Raw genomic sequence first — 14,272 nt, 5'->3', positions numbered from 1 at the left:
GATTAAAGGCATGCACCACCACCGTCCCGCAACCAGCCTGTTTTTATACATAGCAGCAAACACATGAAAGATGAAATTTAAGGAACAATCCGGGAGAGAGAGAGAGAGAGAGAGAGAGAGAGAGAGAGAGAGAGAGAGAGAGAGAGAGAGAGAATGTTTTTCAATGGGGGTCAAGAGCTATACCTGTCTCTGCCTACCAAATGCTAGGGAATTCACACCATGATCAACTACAATAGTATTTTTTTCAATGTCAAATACTCTTTATTTGTATCATACATAAACCACAATACATGCCTTTCAGTGGTAAAAGGCAGCATCCTTTACATAGGGAATTCTAATTAAAACCATTAGCATTGTCAAGAACAGACAGCTGCTTCCTGACATTTAAATATTGCCTGTAACAGACCAGTGAACACAAACACTGAAACACAAGAGAGTTTTGTTTCTGAGACGGTGATAGAATTTTCCCAGTGTTTAAACATATTCATATGCCCAGTTATATAAATCTAAGTATAAAACCATTTAACAGGTTTGAGGTGACATATCCATCTGTGTGGAAAGTAGAACATTATCAATTAATTTCAACCTTATCTTGAGAAAGGAAGAGTAGTGATAGTATTTATGCAACTAGAATTGTTATTTTTTAAAAGATCATATCCACTTTACTACAAACAAGTCAATTTTACTTGTAGTATGTAGTAAATCAGGACTGTACAACAAAAAAACATTATTAGCCATTTGTAACCTGAATTTTGGTGTATATATTAAATTATAGTACACATTTGTTTTGTAATAAATAAGGCGGTGGTATTGCTTATTAGTAGGCTTTTTAACATAAGCTATTAAGTCGCCCTTTCTCCCTTCTTAATCACAGTGAAGATCTCTTTTTGTTTTCAGGGATTCTCCAAATACTCCTTCAAGATATTCTCCCCCCAGGTGATGTCTTTGCTCTTGTTGGCATCTGTGTAAGAGAATCCAGCCACATGACCTGTCTTCCTCCCAAACAGACCATAGAGGTTTGGTCCAGTCTTATGCTTGCCTCCCTTTTCCACAGTGTGGCACTAGGCACACTTCTGAACAAGTCTTCTTGCCTTTCTCAACATCGTGCATTTTTAATTCTAATTCGCTCTCAGATGATCAACAGCCAAAGGCTATGACCCAAAGATGGACATTCCATTCTCTATACAATAGCATTTTTTAAAGCACTTAGGAATAAATTTAACAAAAGATGTACCATGTCTCTACATTAAAAGCTATTTAGAAAAAAAAAACTGCTGAAAAAAACTAGGACTTAAATAAATGGAGGCATCAGGTTCAGAATTTAAAGGCTAAATAATGTTGCTGGGCTGGGAATACAGTGTGGTAGGATGTGCGCTAGCTTAGGACATGAGGTCTTGAGTTCAAGGCTTAGCACGCCTTCCAAAAAGCTATCAACTTTCCAAAATATCTAAAGTTACAGCAGTCTCCATCAAAAGTGCCATAGTACACATGTGAGTGTCAGAAGATACTTTTAAGAGTCTGTTCTCTCCTTGTTTCAATTCCAGGGACTGAACTCAGGCCACCAGGCTTGGCAGCAATATATTTTCTGAGCCATCTCACTAGCCCAATAGCATATTTTTTTAAACAGAAAAGTCCTTCTTCAAATCACCGTTTAGAAGCTCAATATGTACAACATACACACACATAAATAATAAACAGAACAGTTTTGCAGAAGAGGAAGATAGAATCAATTCTGTGCACCCCAGGCATCATCCTCAGGAATTCTAGAGCTCTACAGACTGAAAACAAAGACAAAAATTACCACAAATTAAGCAGAAAAATCTAAGTTTAATAATTTCACAAAGCAAAGAGAAGAGTAACATGAATAGCATACAAATAAAACCAGAGTCTGAATCCAAACCAGTCATCTTTAGCCAATGACCTTCTCACCATATCAAGTTCCCCTGCTTTGGATGTATGGGGAAGCCCTAATTGGCAAAATGTAGGCCTTTTGGTAAAAGCCAAAATCAAAGGACTGACTGAAAAAGCATAATCAACTGATGGAGGAAGGTCATTGGCTAATAAAGAAACTGCCTTGGCCCATTTGATTGGCCAGCCTTTAGGTGGGTGGAGTAAACAGAACAGAATTCTGGGAGGAAGAGGAAGTGAGCTCATACACCTTAGCTCTGCTCTCTGAGGCAGACGCGATGAAGCTCTGACCCAGGATGGACGTAGGCTAGAATCTTCCCGGTAAGCACATCTTGGGGTGCTACAGAGATTATTAGAAATGGGCTAAATTAATACGTGAGAATTAGCCAAGAAGAGGCTAGATATAATGGACCAAGCAGTGTTTAAAATACAGTTTGTGTGTTGTTATTTTGGGGCATGAGCTAGCCAGGCGACCAGGAGCTGGGGCGGCAGGAACACAGCCCGCAGCTCCCACTACAGAATGGCGCCCAACATGAGACTCTTAATCTCAGGATAGTGGGTTTGGGTCCCACGTTGGGCGCCAGATGAAGGCGTAAGTCATAAACAATCCCACACCAGTTTGGAATTATGCTTAATAGGGTGGTATTTATTTAAAGGGGAAAAAACTTACAGATCACCGTCCCAGACAACAGCCCTTTGCGCAATCAGGAAGAAGTCTAGTCGCCGAACCGGAGCAGGAAGTAAAGAGAGAGCGAGGAGGGAAGTAGCCGCTTTTTTAAAGGGAGAGAGACCATGCCCCAGTGGGCTGGTATCTCAGCGGCTATTAGCTGGAGGAGCGGAAGGACCTCCCGCAACAATCAACGGTGGGAAATTTGAAAAGAATGTGTCAATAGCAGGAATCTAAAAGGAGTAAAACATGTTGTATACTCTACACCTCAGAATGCCATCAAATATCAGTCTGGGCAAAATGACCAACAAGACCTCAAGAAAAAGAAAATGAAAAGAGTCACTCCGAATGACAGGTGAGATTAACCTATTTGTGAAACTATAAAAACAAACAAAAAACAGTTGGTAGTCAAATATGTAGCTGTTTGTCCTTTAGTAGGGACAAGCAAAATGTATGTGCTTCAGACCATAAGGAAAGTAACTGGGCTCCTGCAACCACCACAGAATTAATAAAGATAGTTCCTCCCACATTGGTCCATTAGACTTTGTACAACTAAACTCTTGAGTTCAATCCCAAGAATCCATGTAAAGAGAAAAGACTAGGCCTGATGTTACATGCTTGTGATCCCAACACTGGGAAGCAGAGACAGGAGGATCCCTTGGGCTCCTTGGTCAACCAGCTTAGCCTACTTGGCAAGTTCTAGACCAGTTGAGGGGCATGCCTCAAAAGAGGTAGGCGAAACCTGAGGAACAACATCCAAGATTGTCTTCTCACATCCATGCTCATTCACATGGATGGACACCTACACATGTGTACACATACAAAAGAAGCATAGGTCTTACAAGACTACGGTAAGAAGATTGTACTTGTTCAAGTTCCAGACAAGCTTATGCTACATAGTGAGTTCCAGGCACATGTGAGCTATATATGTGAAACTTAAAAGAAAACAGCATCAGGAGGCAGAGGCAGGAAGACTGCCATTAATTCGAGGCAGTCTACAGACCTTGCTACAAGAGTCCAGGCTATTGACTTACCAAGGCTGGTAAGATGATTCAACAGGTAAGGGCTCTTACTAAACCTTCAGCTTGATCTCCAAAACCCACATAATAAAGGTGGAAGGAAAGAACCAACTCCATAAGAGTTGTCCTCGTACCTTCATGTGGTGGTTTGAATAAAAATGGCCCATAGGCTCATAGGGAGTGGCGTTACTGGTAGTGCGGCTTTGTTGGAGGAAGATATGGCAAAACAAAGTCCAAGATATGTCCAACCTAACCTACAGAGAACGCAGAACTGCAGAATCAAAACTTAAAACAAGGTTAAACTTGCATTTTACAAAGACCACATCAACTAAATTCCCAAGGCGATTATAGCACATTAGTATTATAGAAGCCTAAATGCATGGTAGTCAAGCCATGGATACATGATAGTTAAAGCAGGAGGTATAATAGTTATAGCAGGATGCAACATGTCACTGGCTAGTATTTAAAAGGAATACAGGAAAACAGTTCCTGGTACACTATACACTATTACATGAAGACAAGGATTGAGAAACACAAGTTATCTGAAATTACTATAAAAATCCTATGTCTTATAATATATCTGCCTTTTCTTCATATTCTTAATATTTCTGCGTTCCTTCCTTCTTCTTCTTACCCCCTTCCCCCATTCTTTTCCTCACCAAGACCATTATCTATGTAAAACCCAAAGTAACACTCAGGCTCTGCATCTCAAGTTCACAAGGGAAAATAGACATATGTGGACACAATAAAACAGGTAATCGAATAAGGAAAAAGGAAGAGCTGACATAAATACAGCACTAAGTAACCAATCCCACTTACCCAAATGAAGCCATGTCAGAAATCCAGAAAATTTTATATCTAAGTTACCTTTAAATTAAACTTAAATTACCTTTGATGAATTTTATCTTAGACTCTACTGACATATTCTTCTAAAATACCTTTCTTAAACAACTGCAGTACTGACACAAATAACACTTTCCACAAACTTTCAACTTTATTTCAAAAGCAATAGCTTTTTGTAGAATTCTTAACTTTGGTCTTGGAAGCCTGGCAGGGTAGTTAACACCTGTAATTCTTGAACTCTGGAGGCTAAGGAAGGAGAACTGCCACAAGTTCAAAGCCAGAATGGTCTATATTGTCAGTTCTAGGCCACTATGAGATGCAGAGTGAGACCCTGTCTCAAAAAAAAAAAAGTATTTGCCTAGCATGCACAAAGCCCTGGGTTCAAGCCCCAACACTACATAAACCAGGTTTGGTGGTGTACTCCTGTAATCTCAACAATGGGGAGATGGAGGCAGGAGGATCAAATGTTTGAGGTCATCTTTGGCTACATAGCAAGTTCAAACAAGATCAGCCTAGTATATATGAGACTGTGACTTAAAGAAAAATGTGGGGGAAAAAAACCACACACACACACACACACAGTGTTTTATTTCAGTTTTTTGTTTTTTTTTTTTTGAGACAGGTCTCTCTACATAGCCCTGGCTGTCCTGGAACTCATCAAGTAGACCAGACTGGCCTTGAACTCACAGAGACCCACCTACCTCTGCCTCCTGAGCTCTGGAATTAAAGGAGTGCACAACCATGCCTATGCCTGGCCTGAAAAAAAACAAAAAAAAAAACCTTAATATTAAGCAAAATTGAAAGTTTGTTCATATTCTTAGTTATAAAAGAAATACAAAAATGACTTTAATACTTAAACACACAGGGCCTGGAATACTTCCAAAAATTTAAGTCATAATTGTCTAATCATAATGTTGTGCAACCATATTCTTTATGTGTCTGAGCTAACTATGCTATATTCAGCATGCTCCATGGTTAACTTAAGTAGACAAACTTGGTTCTGAGGAGCTAGGCCCTGCTTTATGAATAAGATAAGCTCTTATTGATATTTTCTAAAGGTTGAAAAAATAGGGAAGTAATCTAGCCACAATGCATATGACTGGGACATTTTACAGCTGTGACTACAGTTAACAATAACTCAAAGTTTTCATTACAGTGTACTCACTAACAAATACAAATATACAAGAGATCATTTATTAATCATCTAAAAATTAAATGCAAGTTACTTTTTATCCTCAAAATAATAATCTGGACATAGATACATATTCTCTTGGTGGTGTTATGATACATTTAACCAGAATTTCAATTTGTTTTTTGTTTTTTGAGACAAGGTCTTATTACACAGACTGTACTGTTCTAGAACATGATCTGCCTGAACCTCTCAAGTACTGGGGATGGATTACAGTCATGCACCACCACACCTGGTTTTAGTATTTCTACAAGACAGAGGAAATATATCTAGTAAGAAACATATAATTAATTTCTTACACAACTTCATCATTGTATTTCCTGCTTCAAAGAAAGGGAGACAGATGTTAACACCATCAAACTATCACCTCAATAGGAAGCTCTCACACTATAAGTTTCTACAGTATTGTATCTCTAAAATGCAGTAAGTGTTCCTTCTCCCCAATGACTTCTGTACACCTTACTGTTCCTATTAATCTATGTTCATGTTTCTATAATCCAGGGCTTAAATGAGGTTACCTTTAACCAGCAATCAAATTATTTTTTTGATGACTACATACCTGCATAGTACTCATGCAGTAACTCTCACTCATATATACATAAAAGAACTAGGAATTTGGTTTGTCAAATATAAAATATATAATTTACCTAGTAAAAATCTACCTACACAATAATGTGACATCCAAATCAAAGGCAGCTAACTGAAACTGTATCTTCTGCAAGCAAGGAATAAAACAACAGTAGTATATTTGGGAAGAGAGTGACAAGTTTATTTTAGAGAGGTTACTAAAGTTAAAAAGGCCAATGACATTATCTTTTGATGAAGCTAATAAAGAATGGGTAGTTTTAATAATATCTAAAACTAAGAGTCATAAAAATGCATTTAGTGTGATAAACTGCTAGCTCTAAATTTTTTAATGTAAAGAAACATCTTCAAATTAATCTTTTGATTAATCTATTAGCATCTTTCCAAAGCACCTAGATCATATGTGTAATATACTGAATAATACTAAATAATAAAGTGCTTGCCTGCGAAGAAAAAACAACACATATACAGAAAATAAGCTGAGAGACAGCTCAGTGGTTAAGAGCAAAGGCTGCTCTTGCACAGAACCCAGATCAATTCCCAGCACCCAATAAGCAGTTCACAAACACCTGTAACTCCAGTTCTAGGGGATTTAATATCTGGCCTCCATGAGTTTCAGGCACACACTCGGTATACAAACATACAAACCAGCCAAATACTCATATACATAAAATAATTTCTAAAAAGAAAAGAAAAATAGGTAAGAAATACATGGAAAGAAAGAAAGCACAAATCAAATGTCAATGAAACAGCAAGAAATTTAAAAGTTCAAAAGAAGGGGGAAAGATGACTAAGAAGCAGAATTTTAATTACACATTAAAAGATGATCAGAATGTAAGATAAATGTCACAAAGAATAAATTATATATGCACCTCAGGTACTCAGAAGACCATTCTGGCTGAAAAAGACACCTGAAGCTAGATTTGACTAATAAGCTATAATTATAATTTTTTTAAAAACAAATATTCAACAAAAAATTTAAAAATCTGGCTAAAACTTGTTAATAGAAAGCTTCAAAGCATGTACGCTATAAGCTGACATGAAAAAGGAAACATTTAGGGGCTCACAGAGTGTCAGTGAGTTGCTTTTTGTCAGAGTATGTTACCACGTTGGGGGGGGTCAAACTAAACAGTGTTAAGAAGACTAATATTAAGATACACATGAGGGACATTTGAATGACTCTGCGGATAGAGGCAATTTCTGTGGAAGCCTGACAGCCTCATGCCTGAACCCCACATAAAGGCAGAAGGAGAGAAACAATGCCACAGAGTTGTCTTCTGACCACTGCATGTGCACTATGTTATGCATACACCCATACACACACAACAACAACAATTTTTCAAGAAAATGCAAGTAAAACACTGAAAATAGAACAGTCATTTAATAATTAATTTTCTCTTTCTCCCTTAGTTCTCCTTTCTGTGTCCCGTCACAATTCTGTGAGACTTGAACAATATTAACAGGCAGTCTGTCTACTGGTTATTATTACAGAATGAATGCAATTGAGTTAATAAAAGATGAAGTAACTTATTCAATAGTAAATAATTAGTTACTTTATCTGTTGGTACCAGAAATAATACATTAAACACAAAACATACAAAAAGTGGAAAGACAAAAACAAGATCTTTTATAAGGGTTGGTTTATGGTTAGAAAACATGGTGCTGATATGAATAGCTGGTATGAGTTAGCTAAAACATAGCTGACACCCAACATCTGAGGATCTATGAGTTGGCACAAAATGGCTGACTCAGATATCCAAGAACCCCAAAAGTAAACACTGATGTCATCTGTTACATAACTATTTCTAGCAGAGTGCCACTTTTGTGTAATATATGGCCTTAAGATCACAGGTAAGTAAGTGCCTTCTCTTTCATCAGTCTGCCTGTGTGTGTCTGTCACCATCCCTACTTCTGTGTGGTCTATGTGCATGTGTGCCCCTATGAGCCAACTCCTGCCTGAGTACTTGCCAGCATCTCGCTACCTAACCAGTGTATGCTAGTGAATAAAATGTGTCTTGCCTGTCTATGACTCCTCACATTTTCTGTAACCACCTAGCCTCCTGTTACCCTCCATCCTTTATAAGCATCCGAGATTAGACCTCATATTCACAATTTTTTAATTGTAAATAGTTACATCCGACTTAAATATATAATAGGGCAATCCATTTCAAAAGACATTTTTAAATGTATATACCAAATTCCAGCGGAGGATGAATTTTTAAACGGGAAGCTTTCCATTAGGAAAGAAAAAAGTTTCTTCCTTTAGCAGACTGAATCAAAAGACTTCAGACACTGTCAACAATAAATTTACTCACCTTCCATGGGCATGGAAATCTAGAAGTAAAAACTGGTCCTCATGTGAAACTGCTCGTTTGGCACGCTGGTGTTTTTGGTGTAATGAGTCCACGTTGTAAGATAATCCTTCATAATGTCTAATATATTTATTTAGAGGATTTCCATACTGACCTATAAAACAAGCAAACATGTAACAGTCTGTATTAGTATTATATTTTTGAAGACCTCTTCTCGTTCTAATTAGTCCTAATACATACATTATTTTCAAATATATATGAATAGTTTATACCAACAGTCTCGTTAATCCTGATATTAGGATGAATCTCCCACTAACAACATTCTCACACACTTTTAAACTTATTATGAAGGTGACATTTGCCAGACCTGGTGGCACATACCTTCAATCCCAGTACTTGGGGGGCAGAGATAGGTGGATCTCTGTGAGTTTGAGTTCAGTCTGGTCTACAAACTGAGTTCCAAGACAGCCAGAGCTATGAAGAAAAAATCCTTTCTCAAAATAACCAAAACAAACAAACAAAAAAAGAAACTTACTGTGGCATTAATCACACACAAAAGCTTTTGAATTTGCTGTAGGTTTGTCTTGGATATGCTTTATCAGGCTGAACAAAGTCACATTAATCACATTTTGTTGATAAAAAAAAAAACCACCATAGCAGCCAATTTTGTCACCTGTTCCACTCAGTTTCTACTATGATTATCAGAGTAAAAGTGGAAAAATAGTATGTCTTCAATTTTCAAGATAAATTTTTTAAAAAATAGTATCATTTCCCCCTTCAAGTTTTCTCAAAATTAACCAATGATATCATCTTGTTCTAAAATTGTTTTGTGGAAATATTTTAACTACAATTTCATTTTATAGTACATGGTAGGTAGTATAGAGCTTTAATGATAGCACTCAGGAGGCAGAGATAGATGTCTATGAGTTAGAAGTCAGCCTGGTCTACAAAACAAGCACCAGGACAGCCAGAACTACACAGTGAGACCCTGTCTCAAACAACAGCAAGTAGATTTTAAAAAGAGGAGGAGGAGGAGGAGGAAGCAGAAGCAGCTAGTCCTGGTTGAACTTTATATGCATTCAGGACTATAAATGTTCTCTCAGTTCTGCCTCAGAGGTAAGATCAACTCTGTTATATTCCACTTCTATTTCCACTCCTCATTCTTTCTAATTTATTCTTGGATCCATATGCTATTTTAAAGACTATTATTTAGTTTCCAAATGCTGAAGATTTTTCAGCTATATTTTGATTATTTGATCTGTTGTTTTTGTGGTGCTGGGGATCAAGCCCAGAGCCTCATACATACTAGGCAAGTAGTACCACTGAGTACATCCCAGCACCTATTTTTGTTACTGACTTCTAGTTTAATTGTTATATAGCCAAAGGATACAGGTTATATGACATCCTTTCAAATACACTGAGATTTCTTTTATAACCCAGAATAAAATCTCTCCTGAAAAGTGTTACATGTACACTCAAATATAATCTTGCATAATCACATTAGAGCAAAACCACCAAAGAAACAAAATCAAAGGAGGAAAAATCGACCCAACTATGATGGAAACAAATGTCCAAAAAAAATTCAGAACAAATCAGAATCATTCTTTGATAACATTGAGAGATTCTTGTTACTTTTCGTTAGTACAATACTGTAGTTACATAATAAAAGGTCTTGAATTTTCAAAGGAGTTTTTTTTTTAAAGTATTTTGGGGGTTAAATGGCAAAATATATATAATTTACATTGAAGTGAGTTTTTTAAGGAAAAAGGGTGCAAATTGTTAAATTGTCAATATCCAGTTCTAGCTAGGATGAAAAAAAGACAAACTAAATTTAACAAACCGCCCTAACAATGAGAAACTGGACAAAGAAACATATGAGTTGAATTTTTTTTGGAGGGGGGTTGATTTTTTTTTGAGACAGGGTTTCTCTGTGTAACCACCCTGGCTGTTCTGGAACTAGCTCTTGTAGACCGGGCTGGCCTCAAACTCACAGATCCACCTGCTTTTGCCTCCTGAGTGCTGGGATTAAAGATGTGAGCCACCACTACCCGGCTCAAATGAAGTAAGTTCTATTTTAAATGTCCACAACTTCTAAGAAGAAACTTAGACAGCTGAGTTCAGTGAGGCCAACGATTTAAGACCTGTGGGACAGAGTTGCCAGAAGGAAGAGAGCTAAAATTTCTCAAGTTTTGATGAGTAATGATCTGAATATAAAGAATAAATTATCCCACCACAGTAAATAAGAACTACCAGAAGAATAATTCTTTTTATTTTTTAATTTTTGAGATATGCTATCTCTATGTAGAATCACATGTCCAGGAACTCACTATATAGATTAGGTTAGCTAGCCTTGAACTCACAGAGATCTGCCTGCCTCTGTCCCCTGACTGCTGAGATCACAAGTATATACTACTGTGCCCAGACAAAACACATCTAACACAGGTCTGATAGATATTCATTTTCATATTACCAAGAGAAGAAAGTCCTAAAAGTATATGCAGCACTGGAGATAACCTTCAGAAAAATAACTCCTTAGTAGTGGGGTACAAGTAGTCATGGACTAACAGATGTTCTAGACTTATCTTAACTAAGTTTAAATAAGCATGGTCTTCCAAATTTAAATAACAAATTGGATTTAACTGATTCCAAGCAGTTTAACTGCCAGAAAAGTATGAATGTGTTTAAAAGAAAGATACAATCAAACACCTCCAAATATAAAAATAAGAATTTCTTTATCCAACAATTACCATGCATATAATGTGTGTGTGTGTGTATTCTCACATAACTAAAATAAAAATCAGTCCTTAGTAACAGAGATGATGTTTGTAGATGAGGTTGTAAAAGCAATTATTAAAAATAAGTCCCACTAAGTTAGGCAGTGGTGGCGAATGCCTTTGACTCCAATACTTGGGAGGCAGAGGCAGTCAAATCTCTGAGAGGCCTGCTTGGTCTACAGAGCGAATCCCAAGATAGTCAGGGTTACAGAGAAAACCCTGTCTCAACCCCCCCCCCACACACACACACACTACTTAAACAAGAAAACAAATATTTTGGAGAGGGATAAAAAAAATATATTTATAACTCTAAGTCAACACTATGCCAAAAAGAATACATGTAAAAGAAAACCAGATAAAAGCAAATCATAGGCTAGTGGTTGAAAACTAGAGGTCAAAAATGTTGAAATGAACTGTAGCAAGGAAACACCAAAAAATCCAGAGGAAAAAACACATGCCACACAGAGATACATGGGTAAGAATGAAGGCACAACTCTGTGTACAATCACAAAGTAGGAGTTTATGTTTAAAGTTCTGCCAAACTTACAGTCAAAGATCCTATAACCAGTTAAATGAAGGGTCTTGGAAGTCAAAACCAAGACTTGTTTGGATATCAAAGCTTCTAACCTTATTCCAGACCTGTACTACTAAAAATGTAAGAAGACAACTTTCAGGCAGGAAAAATAAAACAAAACAAAACAGGGAGATGGAGAGATGGTTCAGTCATTAAGAGGGTTTACTGCTCTTGCTGAGGACTTAAGTTCCCAGCACCCAAAAAGCAGCTAAGTCTGTAACTCCAGCTCCAGGGAATCTAATACTCTCTTCTGGCCTCCAAGGGCGCCAGACATGCACATTGTACTCAGACAGGCATGCAAGCAAAATACCCATACACATAAACAAATAAAATTTAAATTGTTTTTAAGTATTCATAATAAAAAGTACAGAATAAACACAAACACAAATCAAAGACAACTCAAAATATTCCAATTTGTTCTCTCAGAAATTTAAGTATCATCACCGTTCTAATAATTTCTAGTAAACTATTAACCCACCTTTTAATAATCTGTTGTTCCTAAATATCTCCATTTTGAACAAGACAGAGTAAGAAATCGGCAAAAAATAAAAGATCAAGTAACAATCAATTCCAGGTATGAAGAGACATTTGTAGAAAAACAACTTCAAGAAAATGCATCAGTTAACTAAGCCATTTTTAACAAAAGAACACTTCTATGATCCTCTGCTCACAACCAAGAACTTCTTAGAACACTGGTAGGTCTGACTCTGCATTTAAAACTAACATCTAAACATTAAAACCTGGAAAACCTACTATTTACCATATAATCAAATAAATACATTAAATTTTTTTTACTGTTTTGTTTTTGATTTTTGCTGTTGTTGGTTTTGAGGGGGTTGTTTGTTTGTGGCAGGGTCTCACTATGTGGTGCCTAGCCTGGAACTCGTTTTGTAGATCAGACTGGCTTTGAACACACAGAGAGGCATGCACCAAACACCCAGCAGCATAAACCCATTAACTCAACACTGAGATTAGAAATACACTTCTGTGCATGTATTAATCCTATGAAAATAAATACTTTTCCATGCACAGATTTTGCATTTCCTATGACAAGAGACCACATTATCTAAACTAGATAAACTAGAGCAAAGGTACACCCTGGGGAATTGTTAATAGGGCAGATTCTGGAGCACTGTACAACAACATCTACTGACACTCCCAATAACCCAGTGTGGTAGGTAATCTTGAATGTTGCCTTGACTGGATTAAGAAACATGCAGAAGATCAGTGAAGAGCCTGTACTGTGTTTGTACAGATACTGTTATATCATAAGGGCTCTGACATAATCAATGCTCTCAGCCAGCGACAGATGTGAAATGCTACTGTAAGGAGATGGAGCTATGAAATGGGCCCTACTGTGAGGAAGTCACTCACTGGGGGAACGCCTTTCAAACACCTATTTAACTTGGCCCTACGACCTCCTATTACCTCTCCTTGTTTCCTGGTCACTATGAAGTGAGCAACTCTGTTTCATCAGAATGTTCGGTCTGCCTCACCACAGGCCCAGAAATAATGGCAGCACTGGCCCATGGATTGGAACCTCTGAAACTTTAAGCCAAAGGCAGCCATTTCTTCCCTAAGTTGATTTTCTCAGGCATCTGTCATAGCAACAGAAAGACATTGTCTAAGCCCAAAGTTGATTTCCAAAGTCATCCATATGCACATTCAGGCTTAAGAAGCACTGCAACTTGTCTTCATGAAATAATTTCAGACTTCAGCCCAGGAGCTATTTCCCCTTTTATCTACAGAATTGCTTGAAGCATCAACAGGGCTAAGGACCACCCATGCTTCTAGGTAAAAGAACTGGTTTTAAAAAAAATTACCAAATAATACAGGAATACATAACCTATAACCCAAAAGCCAGCTTTCAGACAGTATGTTTTTAATGCAGATAAGATCATTAATTTACTTGTTTTTCTACCACTGCTTTTGTGCAACAGCTGAATAAACTTGTCATCCTAGCACTCAGGAGGCTGAGTCAAGTAGAGCATTACAGAATGATACAGAAGTCACTAAAGACACTAAGTTTCTTAGTGTTGACTTAACTACAATGCATCCTTTTTTCTATTGCAATAAGAACACTAACCTGAGACCAATAGAACTCTGTGATAGTTAATCTTAGTGTCTTCCTAACTAGATTAACAAAGACCTAGAGATAGGGCAGGAGAGATTGTTCAGAGGTAAAGAGCACTGGCTGTTCTTCCAGAGGACTGGGGTTTGACTCCTAACACCCACATGGTGGTTCACAACTGTCTGTAACTTCAGTTCTAGGGGATCTGATGACCCTCTTCTGATCTCAAGATACCAGGCATCCATGTGGTACACAGATATACATGCAGGCAAATACTCACACACACATAAGATGAACTCGCTTTTTTATTTAATTTAAAAAAAATAACTT

General features: G+C 37.3%; 1 protein-coding gene and 1 pseudogene across 1 annotated transcript in view; both read right to left on the bottom strand.

The window, feature by feature from the left end:
* Adam10 (ADAM metallopeptidase domain 10) overlaps positions 1 to 14,272 on the bottom strand; it is a 103,824-nt gene that overhangs the window by 68,461 nt on the left and 21,091 nt on the right. The window contains exon 2 of the mRNA XM_057767257.1: positions 8,527 to 8,677. Coding sequence (XP_057623240.1) covers positions 8,527 to 8,677 — 151 coding nt within the window. The remainder of the gene's footprint in view (positions 1 to 8,526; positions 8,678 to 14,272) is intronic.
* On the bottom strand, positions 652 to 1,110 carry LOC130872612 (cytochrome c, somatic-like; annotated as a pseudogene).

Source organism: Chionomys nivalis, chromosome 4, assembly GCF_950005125.1.
Source record: "Chionomys nivalis chromosome 4, mChiNiv1.1, whole genome shotgun sequence".
Classification (NCBI taxonomy): domain Eukaryota; kingdom Metazoa; phylum Chordata; class Mammalia; order Rodentia; family Cricetidae; genus Chionomys; species Chionomys nivalis.
The sequence above is the reverse complement of the archived record's forward strand: the minus strand, read 5'-3'. Positions and strand labels throughout refer to the sequence as shown.